The sequence below is a fragment of the Pelodiscus sinensis genome, chromosome 17, assembly GCF_052426305.1.
Source record: "Pelodiscus sinensis isolate ZL-2025 chromosome 17, ASM5242630v1, whole genome shotgun sequence".
NCBI classification, from domain to species: domain Eukaryota; kingdom Metazoa; phylum Chordata; order Testudines; family Trionychidae; genus Pelodiscus; species Pelodiscus sinensis.
The window spans coordinates 20,879,365-20,899,915 of NC_143068.1; the positions used below are offsets into that span (position 1 = coordinate 20,879,365).

Sequence of the window (20,551 nt, forward strand, 5' to 3'; positions counted from 1 at the left end):
GCCTAGCCACCAACCAGCATGGCTATACCCTCCAGCTCTCCTCCACACTTCCCTCCCACCCATCCCTCTTCAGGGACCCTTCTCACAAGCATCTTCTTGAGCAGGAGCTATCCCAGTTGCTCCAGGTGGGAGCAGTGGAGGGTACTGCTGGAGTCTGAGAACAAAGGTTTCTACTCCCACAATCTTTTAAATCCCAAGGTAAAAGGGAGCTTATGGCCTATGTTGGACTTACAGGACCGCGATAAATATTTGGTCTGCCTCAAGTTCTGCATGGTCTCCCTGGCTATCATTGTTCCTGACCTGGACCCCGGGGACTGGTATGCTGCCCTCAAACCTCAAGGATATGTACTTCCATATTGCAGTGTTCAAAAGTCACAAGCGCTTCCTGAAATCTGTAGTGGGAATAAACCACAGCCAATTTGCTGTCCTGCCCTTTGGCCTATCTATGGCCCCCAGAGTTTTCAGCATGTAGGTGGTTGCAGCATACCTAAGGCATCAAAGTGTACCAGGTGTACCTCTATCTGGATGACTGGCTCATCAAGGGCCCGTCAAGACAGAAGGTCCAGCATGACGTGCGTCCCTTCCTGGACATGTGCTGCCAGTTCAGCCTGCTGATAAATGAGAGAGTCCCTGTTGGTACCGACTCAACCATGGCCAGAGCATCGCTCCTTCAAGAGAGATTTGAGATCCTGTCAGCCCTCATTCAGCAGCTCGCAGACGCCCTCATGACCACAGCACAAGTGTGTCTGCAGATCTTGGGGCTTATGGCCACTTGCATGTACATAGTGCCCCTGGCCAGGCTCAGAATGAGGCCGCTCCAATTGTGGCTGGCCTCAGTATATGTACCAGTAAGACACTCTTGGGAAAGGGTGGTAAGGGTCCTGCCCCAAGTGCTGTTGGCTCTGGCCTCGTGGACAAGCCTGGACCAGGTCATGTCAGACATCTCATACCATCCTCAACTACACTCAAGAGAGCTAGTAGCCAACATTTTGGATTGCAGTTGGGTGGCCCACATGGGGCCCTTCAAAGTCAGAGCATGTGATCCATTGAAGAGAGATTGCTGCACATAAGAGCTCAGGGTGATCAAGAACGCATGTGGGGTGTTTCTCCCTCACCTCACAGGCAGGGTTGTGCGCAGCCTCATAGACAAGACTGCCACCATGTACTACATAACAGGCAAGGAGGGGCCTGCTTCCCAGAGCTCTGAATGTAAGCTGTGAAGCTCTGGGAGTTTTGCATCCTTCACAGCATTGCGCTAGAAGGGTTCGGAATGTGATCATCTCAGCAGAGTTTTCTCCTCTCACCACGAGTGGGCTCTCCATCCCAAGGTGACTGCATCCCTCTTTGCAATGAGAGACAACAAAAAATGCACCCAGTTCTGCTCCTGGTTCAGTCTCAAGCAGAACTCCTTTCTGGTTCCTGTACCAGGAGTTGGGAGGGGAGAGGGTGTCTCCTCTACGCCTTCCCCTCCATTCCCCCTTATCGGCAAAGTTCTGCAAAAGATCAAGAGGGACAATGCAACAGTGATCCTGGTTGCACTGGTCTGGCCTCACCAGCATTGGTTCAAGGTGCTAATGAGCCTGGTGTCCCGGGCACCCAGGTGGCTGTCAGTGAGACTGGACTTGCTCTCCCTGGACCAAGCGAGTAGTTCATCCATGGTTGAGCCCCCAGGAGTTGGTGTGTGCAGGGGATATTCAGAAGGTTCTCCTCGAGAGTTGAAAGCTCTCAACATGGTCTGCTTATGCTGCCAAATGGACTCATTTCTCAGGATGGGCGCAGCAATGGCAGGTTGTCCCAGCCAAGGCTTCCCTTCAGGAAATCCTGGACTACCTGCTCCACTTGAAGCGGCAAGGCCTTGCTCTGGCCACCATTAGAGTTCACGTGGTGGTCACCTCTGCATTTCATTCACCCTTGCAAGGCTGTTCAATAGTCTCAATATCACCTGCCGATTCTTGAGAGGCCTGGAATGGCTCTATCCTCAGGCCAGAGACCCTCTCCCACAGTGGGACCTGAACGTGGTCTTGGTGTGGCTCACAGGACCTCTGTTTGAGCCATTGGCCATGTGTCCCTTGTTACTGTTCTCTCAAGATAGCCTTCCTGATTGCCATCACTTTGGCTAGATTCTCTTCGATCCTTCCTGTCGAAGGTAGGGGCCCGGGCAGACACAGGTGCATCCTGGAGATGAATGCCTGGCTGCGAAGATGGTGTCACCAGGAGGGCTTTGGCTTCCTCGACTATGGGATGCTATTCCAGAAAGGACTGCTAAGCAGCACCTTTCGAGGAGGGGGAAGACCCTATTTGGTTGGATACAGAATTGCTAACCTATTGAGGAGGGCTTTAAACTAGGTTCGCCAGGGACAGGTGAGCAAAGCCCACAGGTAAGTGGAGAACATGGAGACCTGGGAGATGGGTTGGAAATAGGAGGAAGCATGGTCTACAATGGCAGAGAGAAAGGAGTGTCAGGGCAAACTGGGAGGCAAGGTCAAATCAAGATCTTAGATGTCTATATACAAATGCAAGAAGTATGGGAAATAAGCAGGAAGAACTGGAAGTGCTAATAAATAAGTACAATTATGACATTGTTGACATCACAGAAACTTGGTGGGATAATACACGATTGGAATGTTTGTATGGAAGGGTACAGCTTGCTCAGGAAGGATAGACAGGGAGGTGTTGCCTTATACATTAAAAATTAACACACTTGGAGTGAGGTGGAGATGGACATAGGAGATGGAAGTGTTGAGAGTCTCTGGGTTAGGCTAAAAGGGATTAAAAACAAAGGTGATGTCATGCTAGGAGTCTACTACAGGCCACCTACCCAGGCGGAAGAAGTGGATGAGGCTTTTTTCAAACTAACAAAATCATCCAAAGCCTAGGATTTGGTGGTGATGGGGGACTTCAATTATCCAGATATATGTTGGGAAAATAACACTGCAGGGCACAGACTATCCAATAAGTTCTTGGACTGCATTGGAGACAACTTTTTATTTCGGAAGGTTGAAAAAGCTACTGGAGGAAGGGGGGGGAGCTGTTCTAGATTTGATCCTAACAAATAGAGAGGAACTGGTTGAGAATTTGAAAGTGGAAGGCAGCTTGGATGAAAGTGATCATGAAATCATAGCGTTCACAATTCTAAGGAAGGGTAGAAGGGAGAACAGCAAAATAGAGACAATGGATTTCGGGAAGGCGGATTTTGGTAAGCTCAGAGAGCTGATAGGCAAGGTCCCATGGGAATCAAGACTGAGGGGAAAAACAACAGAGGAGAGTTGGCAGTTTTTCAAAGGGATATTGTTAAGGGCCCAAAAGAAAGCTATTCCGATGTGTTGGAAAGATAGAAAATACAGCAAAAGACCGCCTTGGCTTAACCACGAGATCTTGCATGATCTAAAAATAAAAAAGGAGTCATATAAAAAATGGAAAGTAGAACAAATTACAAAGGATGAATATAGGCAAACAGCAAAGGAATGCAGGGGCAAGATTAGAAAGGCAAAGGCACAGAATGAACTCAAACTAGCTACAGGAATAAAGGGAAACAAGACGACTTTTTATAAATACATTAGAAGCAAGAGGAAGACCAAGGAGAGGGTAGGCCTACTGGTCAGTGAGGAGGGAGAAACAGTAACAGGAAACTTGAAAACGGCAGATATGTTCAATGACTTCTTTGTTTCAGTCTTCACTGAGAAGTCTGTAGGAATGCCTAACATAGTGAATGCTAGTGGGAAGGGGGTAGTTTTAGAAGGTAAAATAAAGAAAGACAAAAATCACCGAGAAAAGTTAGATCCCTGCAAGTCACCAGGGCCTAATGAAATGCATCCTAGAATACTCAAGGAGCTGATAGAGGAGGTATCTGAGCCTTTAGCTATCATCTTTGGAAAATCATGGGAGACGAGAGATTCCAGGAGACTGGAAAAGGGCAAATATAGTGCTCATTTATAAAAAGGGAAATAACAACTCAGGAAACTACAGACCAGTTAGTTTAACTTCTGTGCCAGGGAAGATAATGGAGCAAGTAATTAAGGAAATCATCTGTAAACACTTGGAAGGTGGCAAGGTGATAGGGAACAGCCAGCATGGATTTGTAAAAAACAAATCATGTCAAACCAATCTGATAGCTTTCTTTAATAGGATAACGAGTCTTGTGGATAAGGGAGAAGTGGTGGATGTGGTATACCTAGACTTTAGTAAGGCGTTTGATACGGTCTCGCATGATATTCTTATCAATAAACTAGGTAAATACAACTTAGATGGGGCTACTATAAGGTGGGTGCATAACTGGCTGGATAACTGTACTCAGAGAGTAGTTATTAATGGTTCACAATCCTGCTGCAAAGGCATAACAAGTGGGGTTCCGCAAGGGTCTCTTCAATACCTTCAGCAACGATTTTAGATATTGGTATAGAAAGTACGCTTATCAAGTTTGCAGATGATACCAAGCTGGGAGGGGTTACAACTAATCTGGAGGATAGGGTCATAATTCAAAATGACCTGGACATATTGGAGAAATGGTCTGAAGTAAACAGGATGAAGTTTAATAAAGACAAATGCAAAGTGCTTCACTTAGGAAGGAACAATCAGTTTCACACATACAGAATGGAAAGCAACTGTCTGGGAAAGAATATGGCAGAAAGGGATCTAGGGGTTATAGTGGACCACAAGTTGAATATGAGTCAGCAGTGTGATGCTGTTGCAAAGAAAGTAAATATGATTCTGGGATGCATTAACAGTGTGTTGTGAGAAAGACACGAGAAGTCATTCTTCCGCTCTACTCTGCACTGAGTAGGCCTCAATTGGAGTATTGTGTCCAGTTCTGGGCACCGCATTTCAAGAAAGATGTGGAGAAACTGGAGAGGGTCCAGAGAAGAGCAACGAGAATGATTAAAGGTCTAGAGAACATGACCTATGAGGGAAGACTGAAGGAATTGGGTTTGTTTAGTTTAGAAAAGAGAAGATTGAGAGGGGACATGATAGCAGTTTTCGGGTATCTAAAAGGGTGTCATAAGGAGGAGGGAGAAAACTTGTTCATCTTGGCCTCTGAGGATAGAACAAGAAGCAATGGGCTTAAACTGCAGCAAGGGAGGTTTAAGTTGGACATCAGGAAAAAGTTCCTAACTGTCAGGGTAGTCAGACACTGGAATAAATTGCCCAGGGAGGTTGTGGAATCTTCATCTCTAGAGATATTTAAGAGTAGGTTAGATAAATGTCTATCGGATAGTCTAGACAGTATTTTGTCCTGCCATGGGGGCACGGGACTGGACTCGATGACCTCTTGAGGTCCTTTCCAGTCCTAGTATTCTATGATTCTAGTATTGGAGCACTGACAACAGAATTGCCATATACCCGGTTCCTCAAGGATAAGGCCCAGCTGTGACCACATCCAGCCTCTCCACCCCCCTCCCGCTCCTCTCAGGGGTTTCCACCTTCCACATGATCCAGACATTTTTCTACCAGTTTTCTATCCTGAGTTATGAGCTGGCAGGGGACCAGCTGCTGGAGCTAATTAGGGCCCACTCCACCAAGGCTCAGGCTTCCTCACTCGCTTACCTTGTGACATATCCTGATCCAGGACATTTGCCAAATGGCAATGTGGTCATTGGTGCATACATTCACATCTCGTTATGCCATCATGCAGCAAACCAGGGATGCTGCATTTGCCAGGGCTGTACTGCAGTCTGTGTCCTCAGAACTTCTACTCTCCTCCGCAGACACTGCCTACAGTCACCTATGTGGAATGGACATGAGTAAGCACTCGAAGAAAAGACAGTTCCGTAACATGTTCTTTGAGATGTTGCTCATGTCCATTCAACCTCCTCCCCTCTGTTGGAGTTCCAGCAAGAAGGAACTGAGGAGGGAGGGACTGGAGGGCACCGTATATCATGCGGCACACATGCACCACTCCAGGGGGTCCTGGGGACCACAGCTCCTACAGGCACTGCCTAGGGAAAAACTTCTGGCACTGGTGCATGTGGCAGGCACACACACACCTATGTTGAATGGTCATGAACAACAACATCTCGAAGAACACCAGTTATGGAACAGGTAACTGTCTTTTTGCTGTTTCATCCCTAGCTCCCACTGGGAACTTCACCCCCACTTTCTGGCCCAACCGAATAAAAGTGAGGGAGGGTGTAGGAGAGCAAGTAACAGAGGGAAAGGGATAGAGAAGTATAAGTTATGGGACGTAAGTCCTTGGGATATTTTGGTGGTCTACTTCTTGGAGCAATTCAATAAGTTGCTAGTGATTTATAAAGCCCTGTGGTCCAAGTACTAGCTTCCTAAGATGCCTCTCTTCCCTCTTCATCACAGCAGATGAGATGAGCTGGGGCAGTTCTGCTGACACTCCGTTGGTTTGCAATCTGGGATAAGTGACAGCACACTCTCAGTGAACAGCCCCCCTCAGCCACTAATTTACACTGGCTGAAGGAAGGTGGTTAGAGGAATAGGCCTGGACAGTAAGCCACTCACATTAATGATCATGTATTAGAGTGCCTGCATGTGTGTGGATTTCAGAGGGAAGGAGGGTATCCAGTAATTTACTAGTCGAGTAGTCGACTAGTCAATAGGGACTTCTGCATCCCTCCTTTGAAATGTACAAGAGCCCCTGCTGGGGCCACCCGGAAGTCTCACTGACTCTGGGCTGCACACAGGTGTGCAAGCTTTGAAATGTACAAGAGTCCCCAGTGGGGGTTCTTGTGCATTTCAAAGCAAAGGTGCCTGCATGGAGCCTGGGGTCGGGGGGGAGGGGAGAGGATGACTCAGAGTCCCCTGCTGACTCCCAGCTCCATGCTGCACTACCACTTTGAAATGCCATGCGGAGCCTAGGGCCAGCAGGGGACTCCACAGTTGACACTGGGTTCCACAGGGGATTTCCCCAGAACTCGGGGTCAGCTGGGGACTCTGCAGATGATCCAAGGCTCTGCGCAGTTTGAAATGCCATGCTGGAACCGAGGGTCAGCTAGGGACTCCCCAGCTGATCCCAGGTTCCATGTGGCATTTCCCCAAAACCCGTGATCAGCTGCGGAGTCCCCAGCAGACCCCGGGCTCCACAGGGTGCTGCCACTTTGAAATACCATGGTGGCATTTCAAAGGGGCAGCACCGCACAACTGATCCCAGGCTTACCTGTGCCGCGCTGTCCCTTTGAAACTCTGAGGCAGTGTTTCAAAGCAGCAGCGCTGCACGGAGTTCGGTATGGGGTCTTTCCCTCTTCCCTTCCCTTTGCTGCCTCTATCTGAGAGAAGCAGCGGGGGGGGGGGGGGGGGGGGGGGGGGGGGGGGAGGAATCGACTAGTCAACTCGACGATCTGATAAGCATTTGCTTATCGGATAGCTGACTAGTCCTTAACATCCTTAGTAGGGACCTTTAACATGCAACAAAAAGTTGCAAAAAATTAAAATAGTAAAGAAAAAAATAATTGGTGACCACAAAAAGCAGACAGTGATCACAGCCCTGGTGCTGAATAAGGCCAGGCGGATCCTAAACCAGCAAATGAAGTAGCCCTTGAAACAGTTATATGTGGCAAGATGCAGTAACAATGCAGAACCACGTGAAAACAGTAGAAAAATGCAGTCTAATGGGAAAATTGAGAGTTTTGGTGGTTTTACAGAGAAAGTAGATAGACAGAAATAAAGGGAGAAAACACACTTGCTTTTCAAAGTAAAATGATCTAGGCACGTAATAGTGTAGTTGATTAACCTATAATCAAAAGCTTATTGGTTAATGCTACAGACTGCATGCTTTTCCCGCCTCCTCCTCCCCCAACCAGTACATTTTTTAGCAGGTTGGCCAGCAGCCTGGCTTAGTTCTGGCTCACGCTGGGTCCGGGACTTACACCCACTGTGGCGCTGCATTTAAAGTGTATTAGGAGCCAGGTAGGCACGCAGCCTGGCTTAGTTCCGGTTTGCGCTGGGTCCAGAACTCAGACCCCTCCGCCAGACAGGAGCTGCTGCCACCCTGCACTGTTGCCTCCATCAGAGGTGACAGCAGAGGGCGACAAGTAGGCAGTCCACGAGAGGAGCTGGTTTTTAAACTGGCTCCTCTTGCGGATTAGATCCCGCCTGGCACCCTGCACTGCTGCCAGCCCCACCCCCAGGGACTGTAGAATAGTCAACTAACAGATAAGAAGTCATGAGGTTACTCGACTATTCAGTTAACCGATATTTAACATCCCTAAAATGATCTGCCCTTCACTCCAGAGAAATCATTGCCTGTGGTTGATAAATCATTTAAAACATCTTAAAAGCAGCACTGCTACCATGAATGACAGTGGTGAACCTTAAGCACAAGTGACAAGTCAATTTACCATAAAAATAAGCCATAGTAATAAAACTGACGATGGACCTGAACAGCGATTGGCCATACCAGATCAGATCATTGGCCAGCTTAGTTCAGTATCAAGATCTGATGGTGGCCAGTACTAAATACTTCAAATGAAGATTATTAATCTATGATACAGCAAGTTAGCTGTACAATGCTGTACACTAGGATGAAAGAAGAATTCAATGCTAACTCCTGCAGTGACAAACTGGTGCCCGGAAGCGTAAGATCAGTATACCTATCTTTTCCTTTCTCAGCTATAATTACATAAAGTTATCCTATCCCCTCCTAACGCTATTACTGTGTATTTCCTATGACCTGATATAATGAACATGTGTAATCCTTCTGCGAATAATTGTCAAAGAGACACTGTCTGTTTTAAATCTACCTGCAATTAACTTTAATCAAAACTTCCTCTAATTCTTAGATGATGCTAAAAATGTTTGCTTCGGTCTGTTCTGAATCTTCTGGGGCAGCTGGTGAGACAAAGATAACTAGCAGAGGCCAGTACTTAAGGAGGAGCAGTTCACAGGAAAAAATAGTTGGACAACTGCACAAATAGACATGGGGTTAACTGAGATACCAGAATGAGGAATCTATTCTATGCATGTCATGTATGAAAGGGATGAAATGGCTCTTCTGAGGTCAAGCTACAGTAAAACTCAAAGAAAAAGCAACAGCTCCATGCCAAGAAAAAAATCTGGGAGAATCTGAATATCCAAAACTACAGGATAAATCAAAAAGGAAACGGTTCAAGTAACAGGATACAGAGCCTTTTGCCCTAAATCATTTGGTTCACATCTGGTGCAGATTAGTAAGGCGCAGAGGATGTTGCTATATCATGGTTGTTTGATATCTTTCAAAATAGGTGCCTTCAGTCTAGTTCCCAGCAGTATGCCATCCATGCCACAAAAGATACTCCAAGTGACACTGGCCCTGTATCAGCAACTAGCCAAAGACCAGGCCAGCCAGAAGAATGTACTCTGTTTGTTTCATCTAGACTGTAAAGTCCTCAAGGCAAGGACATGTCACGTTATTGGTCTCTGCAGTTCTATGCACACATATAGCACTGTATAAATAACTCCCTGTCACTTCTATTAGTGCTTCCTTGGACAAAGCATGGGGTAGAACAGTAGTCTGTACGATTTCTGCCTGACTTGCATGAGAAGTGCTGAGATGATTTCAGCCTCCAGGGCCACTCTGACACCTTTCCCCAGCACTCAGAGCACTTAAACAAAACAAAATCCTCCCCACCAAACCTCAAAACTGAAAATGTAGGGCCATGCAAAGTGCTACAAGGCAAGCAGGTGGTTTACCAGATCAGTGATGTTTGTCTAGGAATGCTAGCAGCATTATTTAGATGCATTAAAAGCCTTCAGACAATATTCAGCATGACAGTAAGTACTAAGGGCACAGCATATGTATGCAGACTCCAGAAGTGTTCATTCTGAGTCTAGTCATCATGTGTGATACACTTAAAGAACAGAAAGAGACAGAGGTGCTGTGGAGTTCCTGAGAAGCAGAGAAACTACTAGAACCATCTGAAGTGGGATCCACGCTTCACTTTGCTCCCAATTTAAGGAACTATTTATTAACTTATACCTTTCAGATGAAAAATTCCATAAACAGTGAAGGATGAAAAAGTTAAAGGGAACTCAGCATTCTGTAGCAGTAACATGGGCTCTGATAAAACAAGATGGCTGTGTCTAGACTGGCCAGTTTTTCTGGAAAATCAGCTGCTTTTCTGGAAAAACTTGCCAGCTGTCTACACTGGCCGCTTGAATTTCCGCAAAAGCACTGACTTCCTATTGTAAGAAATCAGTGCTTCTTGTGGAAATACTATGCTGCTCCCATTCAGGCAAAAGTCCTTTTGCGCAAAAGGGCCAGATTTGTTTTCCGCAAAAAAGTCCTGATCGCGAAAATGGCGATCGGGGCTTTTTTGCGGAAAAGCACGTCTAGATTGGCACGGACGCTTTTCCGCAAAAAATGCTTTTGCGGAAAAGCGTCCGTGCCAATCTAGACGCTCTTTTCCGAAAATGCTTTTAATGGAAAACTTTTCTGTTAAAAGCATTTCCAGAAAATCATGCCAGTCTAGACGTAGCCGATGTGTGTTTTGAAACAAAATATTAGAATTTTAGATGACCTATTAAAAAGGGAAGCGTGTGCAGCATTCAAAGGAATGACATGTAGAATCATGCCTGAAGGATTAAAACCTCTGGTAGCAAGCAGCTTTAGAGACTTCAGTAAGTTAAACCTGATGAGGAGACCAACTTATCTAAGGAGAGGAGCTCTGTGGCTTTCTCTTTGAAGCACTGGGGCCTCTACTTGAGAAATGTACCAGTGTTTCCTGTAAACTGTGCGCTCGTGTGGCCGCTCAGGAGAGATTCAAATATCACACACCTGATTAGCAGAACACTCAAAGCTAGTCTGTCTCTCCTACTGGCACACATTTGCACATGCCTCAGTGCACATAAAACATTTATTGTGCACAGGGATTTAAAAAAAAAAAATCTTCCCATGACTGAAAAAGAACTTTGAAATGTACCCCAAATATGTCTTGGAAAGCTAACGGCTGATAAAGGAAAATGTGTGAGCAACGTGAGACCCACAGATGTGAATACAGTAAGATTACTCTTTTAAAAAAACCTGCAACTCAGCACTAAAAGAGTGTAACTCAGTCACAAGGGAAAACTATGTAGCACTTTAAAGACTAACAAGATGGTTTAATAGGTGATGAGCTTTCGTGGGCCAGACCCACTTCCTCAGATCATATTCTGGAAGAAAATTGGCATGACCATATATACCAAAGGAATACAATGGAAAAAAGTGAACATTATTAAACTGACAATTCAGATTTAGTACTGAAGGTGGGGTGAGAGGGAGGGAGGAAGGAAAGGAATAACTATTTATGAGTCAATGAATGGCTAATCAAGGGTGATAAGTGGGGAAGCTATCTTTGTAATGGTGAAGGTAATTAGCATCTTTGTTAAGGCCCATTCACGTTATGTGTTCTACTCAGGAAACTATCCCCTCATGGTAGCTTAATCCATAATCCCTGAGATTTTACTTTTCATCAAATGAGGAGTGGGGATGAGTGCATGCATGTTCCAAAGCCACACTGAATATACCAAACTTAAGACAGCCTGTGTTACTTACCACATAGCAACATCACATTTATGTTGGGTGCAATAGAAAAATGCCATGCAGTACTGTATTTGTATGGAGGAGAAAAGTTATTTTCCTTCCACCTAATAGCCCACTCCATCCCCCAAACAGAGACCATGGATCTGAATTTACTGTTGTTATAAGGACTTTCTGTCTAATTCCAAACTAGTTGTTTTTGTAAATAACTTGCAGTATGACTGTTTATCAGTGTCATGATGGTGAACTACTCCCAAAGGCTGAAAAAACAGGTCGGCCCCAAGCAAAGAGGGACAAAGAACATATTTCATAGATGGAATGAAAATTAACCACATAAACTCTTCCCATTGGAAATGGTTTTTCTTGGTACCCAAGTGAAACTCAGTCCAAAGTCTGGCAGTCACCAAAACTTTTTTAATTCTCTGAACGAATCAATCATCACTTCAGATGTGGATTCCTGCAAAGCAGGTTCTCTGTGAGCCTAACCAGTCTCAGTATTTTGTGCCTCAACTCAAAAGTCCTTGTCCCACAATAAAATACAATTTTAAAGCTAGACAAAAAGAGAGGAAAGTGTGCATCATACCTGGAGTCCCTAACAATGATACATCATGGGAACTACAATTCCCAGAAGGCACTAAGTTGCCATTCTGAATCAAAATGGTCATTTTTTTTCTTAAAAACTCAAAGTTTTCTGCAGTTAAAAAATAATCCCCACCAGTTTAAAGTGCTAAACCTAGTGCATCTATGCCTATGCAAACACTCACTCACTTTCCTTGCCCCTACCCATCCCCATCTTGGGAAAACATTCAATTGGAAAAATTATATGGTTATTATGAGAACATTTACAGCAAAAGGGATAAAATTATAGAGGTGATAAATCCTTGAGCAATGTATTTTGCAGGGAATACATGACACCAGTGCAAGGGCTGTACTGGCTAGCTATTAGTTTTGAGTAGGATTGAAAGCATTGGTATTGACCTAGGAAAGCCCTAAATGACTTAGAATCTGCTCATTTGAAAAGGTGTATTTGTCTCCATGTCTTATTGCCTCAGTTCTGGTCAGCAGAAGGGTTCAAGCTGGATGATTGCTCTCCATTTAAAAGAGGCAGTGATGACAGAGTGCTCTTTGTGAGAACCTGCTACCCATCTTGGTATGAAATAACCTGAGTGTATTGACCATGGTGCATGCTGCAAGGCTCATCTTTCCGAGGTAGCTTTTGGAGAGGGAGAGATGGCGAGTGGTGCTTAGTGGTGAAGCATTTAACATCCATGTCTCTGTTCTGTTTAGCTACTATTCTTTCTGAGAGCTCTTTTCTGTTTATACTGATTGTGATTTTCGGTAACTGTCAGAGGTATCCAGTATGAGTTAGGTTTCCAGTTCCTAGAAAGCTAAGGAATAAAATCAACCAATCACTGGCAGGGATTAAGAATACAATTTCCTTCTGGGCAGAGATTTTGCCATTATCCACTCTAGGGCTGTCTGCACCTTCCCCTGAAGCTGCCGGTTCTGGTTGCTGTTAGGGATGTGAATGGTTACGGTTAACTGGTGAGCCAGAGCAGTCCCTGCTCATGGGGGAGGCACGGCATCAGGCTCCTCGCTGCATTTCAAAGCAGCAGTGCTGCGTGGAGCCTAGGATTCGCTGGAGACTCCCCTGCCAACCCCAGGCTCTGTGCGGCGCTGCTGCTTTGAAACGCTGCGAGGAGCCCCGCGTCAGGCTGCTCCTGGAGTTTCAAAGTGGCAGCATCGTGTGAAACCTGGGATCAACTGGGGACTCCCCCTCTCACTCTGGGCTCCATGCAGTGCTGCCACTTTGAAACGCTGTGGGGAGCCCGGTGTCAGGCTGCACGCAGTGTTCAGGATCAGCTGGAGTCCACAGCTGATCCCTGACTCCATGCAGCGCTTTCGCCTTTGAAGCTGTAGGGCTGTTGCTACACTTCAGAGGTAGAATCATCCTAATGACTAATTGAATAGTCGATATGAAATGCATCGACTATTCAATCAGTCAGTTAGTCTCTATTTAACATCCTTAGTGAGGGCCAGCAAACACTGGCAAAAATCGGGGGGGGGTGGGATTATAACTCCACATACGCCCCCCCATGTCACCTATGCTTTCACCTAGCAGGGAGAATGGCCCTCTCCTTAGGCCTGAAACCCCAAGTCCTAGCAGGAATACCCTGACTTTCAAATTTCTGAAGTGTCTCTCATCTGGCTCAGCTGGTCAGGAAGTATGGCCATTCATACCACAGAGTCCTTGTTGCTGACTACAGGCCAGAATTTGAGGGAACCTCAAGACATTCAGTCTAATTGCCTTCATCAAGCAACAAGGACTTTATAGTATGAATCCTCAACACATCTAAACAGGTCTTTAGCACAGATTTTTTTTTTTTTAAACTTAGGGGAATATTTCTGATGTCCAGATTTCTAGAGCTCTGCAAATCCACAGATACCTCCTTTATATCTGCAAGTATCTACATGTGTGGGTGTGGTTACAATTTTTGTATTTAAAAACCTGCAAATTTGCAGATATCCATGTCCACAGGTGTGGATATCCACAGATACAGATTTCCATTCTCTCTCTCTCTCTCACACACACACACACACACACTCACACACACTCTCTCTCTCTCTTCGCCTCTGACAAGTTCTGGATATCAGGAATTTTCATGATCTTCTCCCATGCCTGAAATAATTTGATTTTTCTCTCATCTTTCCCTCCTGTCACACTCACATACCACATTATTTTCAACATCAGAAACACGCTACTATCAAGATTGTGCAACCGCCCTAGGACATGCCTCACACTTCCTTTTAAAAAATAATCTATACCACATCTAGAATCCTGAGAGTCTTGTCTGTCATCCTTCTAAAGCTTTGAGACCTACCATCTTTCAGACAGACTGCTAGTGTATGCCCAGGAATTCAGTTAATAAGTTTCCTTTAAGAAGTGCACAAAGGGGTCTGTCTAGAGACACTGTTCCTCAACTTTGCTCTGTCACAAACTGTTATATAGCTGGCTCCTCAACTGTGCCTGGTACATTCTCCCTATAGGATAGTGGCACTACAGAGCTTCTGGGTGGAATGCTTCTGCTTCAGCCTCCCCCCCCCCCCACTGAAGACTAGGGATATTAAAATGCATGCATTTGTGTAAACGTGTATGTACGGAAATGTTCAGTGGATGCATGTTTAGTTGCGGGGGGAGGAGGGGAGAGAGAACAGGAGCCAGTGCTCGCCTCCCTCTCCTCCCCCCACTGCTACTAAATCAGAGGCAAGGCTCCCTGTGAGCACCTGCTCCTGCCTCCCCCCACTCCACAGTACTACCTCTGGGGGAGGGGAGAGGCAGCTCTGCTGAAATCAGCTCCCGCATACCATCGCCTCGGATACAGAGGCAGTGTGTACGGGGGGAGGGAAGGAAGAGTTGGTAGCTCTGTGGAGCTCTGCATGACAGGTAGCAGCAGGGAAGAGTGACTCCATGGGTAGCCAGTGCTTGGTGGGTGGGGGGAGCCAGCTTTTAAACCACCTCCCTGTGAGTGCTGGCTTCCCTCTTCCTGTATCAGAGGCAGTATGGGACAGGGTGGAGGGAGCAACATATAATCTGGAGGGTTAACCGATGAATCCATCAGTTAACTGTGTTCTTGACTACACGGTCACACCCTACTGAAGACACAGCCTGGCATGCCTCTAGCATATGAGAGAATCCTCAGCTTTCTGACTAAGGCAACTGTACTCCCCAGCAGTGTTCCCTCTAAGCAGCAGCACAGCTTCACAGGTGATTAATCAGCCATGCCCAGTCAGAGGCCCAAGGCTCCATGCATGGAGCTGACTGACGGGGGGGGGGGGAAGGAGGGGGAATTAAAATCTGCTAAAAACTCTGAAGACTGATCTCACCACCAGCTCTGCAAAGTAGGTAAGTGCTACAACCCCCATTTCACAGCTGAGAAAACTGAGACCAGAGGGTAAGTGGTCTGTCCCAGACCCAAGCAAGTCAGTGGCAGAGCCAGGATTAGAATCAGATCTCATGGCTCTTTCAAATTATTTTTACGTTGTGCTGCAGCCACGCACAGTACTTTGCAGGTAAATATCAAAAGTAGATTCCCTACCCCCAGGCACTTACAATTAAGACAGGAAATAATGAAAGAATAACACAAAGGCAAATAAAAGGAAGATACCAAAGAGAAAGAGAGAATATATCTGGTGACAGTGTAGATTACCCGTATATACTCGAGTATAGGCCGACCCGAATATAAGCCGAGGCACCTAATTTTACCCCAAAGAACTGGGAAAAAATATTGACTCGAGTATAAGCCTAGGGTAGGAAATGAGGCAGCTACTGGTAAATGTAAAAAATGAAGATAGATACCAATAAAATTACATGAATATTTATTTCAAAGAAAAACAATAACCTAGCTCTGTAAGGGGAAAAGGGGGTCAACAAAAACAATATGGTTCTGCAGGCACGGCCACAGCTCAGCCCCCCCCCCCCGCCCCGCAGCCCCCACGTTCCGGCCCCCTCGCCTGCCAACGAGCCCCCTCTAAATGAGCCAGCGGGGGGGGGGGGGGGGGGCTGTGAGAGACCAGAGCCGGGCATCGATGGGCCAATGAGCCAGCGGGGGGGGGGGGGGGAGGCTGTGCGAGACCCGGGCCGGGCGTCGATGGGCCAGTGAGCCAGCGGGGGGAGCGGGTTCCGGTGCTGGCTGGATTTTACCACGGGAGGGGAGGGGAGGGGAGGGGGGGCAGGGAACAGCGGCTGGTCCTTGTGCACCTGCCCCAGAATCGGGCCCAAGCTCATGATCAGGGCTCCCGGGCGCTTCCAGAACAGACGCCCACGGTGCCGAGTCGGCTCCTGGCCCAGCTGTTCCCGAGCTCAGCGCTGCACCCGAGCATCATGGCGAACGGCCCCAAACGCCCTTCCTCCCACGCGGCAAGGGCCCATGGTGCCAGGCAGGCAGGGGCTGGGGGGCCAGGAGAGCCAGGAGGGCAGGGGCTGGGGGGCCGAGGGGGCAGGGACTGGGTGGGCCAGGAGGGCAGGGGCTCGGGGGGACAGGGGGGCCGGGAGGGCCAGGAGGGCAGGGGCTGGGGGGACGAGGAGACAGGGGCTGGGGGGCTGAGAGGGTCAGGAGGGCAGGGGCCGGAAGGGCCAGGAGGGCAGGGGCTGTGGGGCCGGAGCTCCGGGCTCACGCGTCTAGACCCGGCCGGCGGCAGAGACGCGCTGAGCCCGCCCGCGAGCAGGAGGCTGACTCGAGTATAAGCCGAGGGGGGCATTTTTCAGCACAAAAACTGTGCTGAAAAACTCGGCTTATACTCGAGTATATACGGTACTTCTTTCATTTCTGAAGTGAAATCAAGTTCCACAGGAAAATTACAGATTAACAGGCACAGCAGAAAAGTGAGTTCAAAGCTCTGAATGAGGAAACAGACACTATCACGGCTCTGGAGCAATCTACAAAGACCACAATGTGGCATGAAGAGATGCTTCAGCAGGAGCATGTCTTGAGTAAAGTGCATGAAAGGAAGTCTAGGTGCTGAGGCATAGGCAGGAGCACAGATGTGCATGGTAAGGACGATAAGCCTGAATGTAATGGGTAGCCAGCCAAGAGATTTGAAAAGGGGCGTCACAACAGGTGGCTTTGTCTTTTAGTTGCAGTCACAGAAATTCAAAGATTAGCACCTGTCAATTCAGACCATCTCGATTATATGATAAAATGGACTTGTGCTTGCATTTTTGATTTTCACATAATGAACACTTCACGAGTGGGTCTGCAGAGCATTGACGAGAGATACACGTCCTTACCTCCAATGGAGTCCGTATCATTTCATGCCAACAGAGCACACACTTTTTTCATGCATATATACAAGAGATGAGGGATGAAAAAGCAAAATATTTATGTCAGGGCAATGCCGCTGATAATCCTGTCCAAGTTAGACCAACAGCCCTGCATTTCAAAGGAGAAGGCTCAACTATAAGAATAGTTATGCAGAAACCAACACCTGGTTTATTTGTTCACTTAGGGCCACATGCCCACACAGATACCCTGGGACAAGGAACAGGCAACCTCATTTCTCTGCTGGTGTGAGCAAGGAAGCCAAATGATTGAGCATTTGGACTTTGAGATGAAGTATAATAGATTCTAGTATAGCTTCACATTCGAGGCGTTGCATAACTCTGCCCCTTGAACATCTCCAGAAGACCACCTGTTCCATACACTGCATAACCTTTGCTTCCCCCACACACACACTCAAGCAGATGACAGGGGTTTAACTCAGAGCTCTCCCACTGAATTACTGTATGAATAGGACAAGTCACTTTCTGGAGACCCCATTTCCCCATTTGTAAAATGCAGACAATGAACAAGCTCTTCTGCTAATTGCTTTGAGAACTATGCATAAAAGTAACAAAAAAAGTGAGCTACAAATTACAATTATGCTTCCTCAGGGATGTTTTCCACGTACTTTCCCTCTCCTTCACAAAAAATAAGATGATCCAAGCTTCTGAAGTATTCAAGATGTAAAATGTGCACTCTTACTTTGTGAACACAGGAACTGCCAAACTGGACCAAACCTAAGGTCCCTCTAGTCCAGCGTCCTGATCTCTAACTGGCCAGAACAAGATGCTTCACAGGAATGTCTAAGCACCTCAGCCAGCAGGCAAACATGAAATAATCTGCCCCCCAATACAGATCTTATCCTGTTCCCTTAGGGTGTGTCTAGACTACATGCTTCCGTCGATGGAGGCATGTAGATTAGCCAGATCGGCAGAGGGAAATGAAGCCGTGATTAAAATAATCGCGGCTTCATTTAAATTTAAATGGCTGCCCCGCTCTGCCGATCAGCTGTTTGTCGGCAGATCGGGGCAGTCTGGACGCGCCGCGCCGACAAAGAAGCCTTTCTTGATCGGCACAGGTAAACCTGGTTTCATGAGGCATACCTGTGCCGATCAAGAAAGGCTTCTTTGTCGGCGCGGTGCGTCCAGACTGCCCCGATCTGCCGACAAACAGCTGATCGGCAGAGCGGGGCAGCCATTTAAATTTAAATGAAGCCGCGATTATTTTAATCGCGGCTTCATTTCCCTCTGCCGATCTGGCTAATCTACATGCCTCCATCGACGGAGGCATGTAGTTTAGACGTACCCTTATAGAGATTAGTGTAAACTCTGAAGCACAAGGTTTACTATCCCTTCCATACTGCAAATACATTGCTTTGTAGCATTATTTATAAAGTGCCTGAAAGTGTGGCAGGTGTTTTACACATACACTAGACAAGTCTGGAGGAATTTAAAAGTGAAGTAAATGATAAACAGAAGAAAGGATCAGAAGGGCAGCCAAGTTAGTCTGTAACTGTGAGTTTTAAGAAACAACCACCTGTTTTCCTCCTATCACCATCCTTCTTTGTAATCCTCAAGACACAAGCATTACTCTTTCCAGTAATATCATGATCACATTGCTTCACACTCCTCCACAACTATCCCTATGTTGCAGCCTCTTCCTATTCTACATGTTTATTGTAAGCACTTCAGAGCAAGGACACTGTCGTTCCAACTTTCTCTAATGCAGCATCAACAGCTATAATGCTAAGTCAGTCATCAGCAATCCTCTATTGCTCCCATTTGAGCTTGTCAACTGTTTTTCAGGGCAGGGACTTCTGCAGTGGCTCATTTGATCCACCTAGAGTACTGCATAAAATACGGCACATAATGCATTAAAAATATACTTTTCACTCTACCAGTGAAAATGATCAATTATCCTGACACTTTGACCACGCCACCTTCTCTCTCTGCATCTGCACTACCTCCCCCTTCTCCATCACATCAAGCATTAGCTGCTTCTGTTCAGTTTCAAGGCCCTTCACAGCCAATCTTCACCTTAACTATCATATGTTATTTGCTCTCAAGCTGTCAAGGCTCATCTTGGATCAGCCCAAGATGCCAGTATCCACTGCTTCCTTGTTAAATTTTCAAACAAGGAACCCTGTGCTTTCTCCTGTGCTGTCCCACATGCTTGAGAGATGCTATCTGTAAACATCCTCACCACAAATTCAGAACTCTCTTTTGCCATGTTGCCTACAAACAACTTGACCACAGTTAGGCAGCTGGGGTTGAGAGACCACTGCTATATCATATTGACCAAATATCATCTCATTGTTTCCTTGTATTCCCGTTTGTCAGTTTCCAGCTTGTGTCCCTTGTCATGTTAAGACTGTAGGCTCCTTGGAGCAGTGACCATCTTTTTATTCTGTGCATCCACAGAGCCTACGAGAATGGAGTCCTGGTCCCTGGCTCCTAGGCGCTGCATAAAACAAATACTGATAAGTAATTTATTTTTTCAATTTGTCTTGTTCCCCTTTTCTGTAACACTTTACCCCATACTCAAAAGGGTGAGTGTCAGTGGTTCATTAAGAAGTGTTACTATGATCACTGTATGTACAAGGCAGTAATCTTCTTAACCCTGGTCTACACTAAGAAATTATTTCGAAATAACACCCCTTATTTCAAAATAATAAGCAGTGTCCACACTACCAAGCCTGTTATTTTGAAATAACGGCCTGGTTATTTCAAAATCTGTACTCCTTTCCTCGGGGAATAATGCTTATTTCAAAAAAGGTTATTTCAAAACAGCGTTAGTGTTGATGCTCTACTGCCGCTATTTCAAAATAACTACTCCCCAGAGTAGATTCAAAGTAATTACTCCCCAGTGTTTCCTGTGTCTCTCAAGACCAGGGAGTGCGTCCACAATAACAGAGCCTGCCTTGGACTAATTTCCAGGCTCCCCCATACTGGGGACACGCTATTTCGATTTTGTTATTTTGGGAGTTATTTCTTCAAATTTTGTTATTTTGAAATAATTTCCTAGTGTAGACATTCTCTTACTGTCGTTTTCCATGCAGGCAAGGTCATGGCAAATGGGTTTATTGGCTATCTAGTGGGGGAACATGGGGATGGTATGATTAGCCTAGTCTACATTACAGGGCATGGCAGAGAGTAAAGTGAATCATATCAGGCACGCACAATACCAGAATAGCAAGAGGCTCCAATTATAGTCTCTTTTGCAAGACAATTCACTCAGCAACGTTTTCCTGTCTATATGTAAACATTTGGAGTCTCTTTCA

At 46.3% G+C, this 20,551-nt stretch overlaps 1 protein-coding gene across 3 annotated transcripts in view; it reads right to left on the bottom strand.

Moving 5' to 3' along the window:
* BCAS4 (breast carcinoma amplified sequence 4) overlaps positions 1-20,551 on the bottom strand; it is a 105,166-nt gene that overhangs the window by 13,631 nt on the left and 70,984 nt on the right. Inside the window, exon 5 of one of the 3 annotated variants that reach the window (XM_089769680.1) lies at positions 516-611. The exons of the other annotated variants lie outside the window; for them this stretch is intronic. Coding sequence (XP_089625806.1) covers positions 549-611 — 63 coding nt within the window. The 3' untranslated portion in view covers positions 516-548. The remainder of the gene's footprint in view (positions 1-515; positions 612-20,551) is intronic. 3 annotated transcript variants of the gene reach the window in all.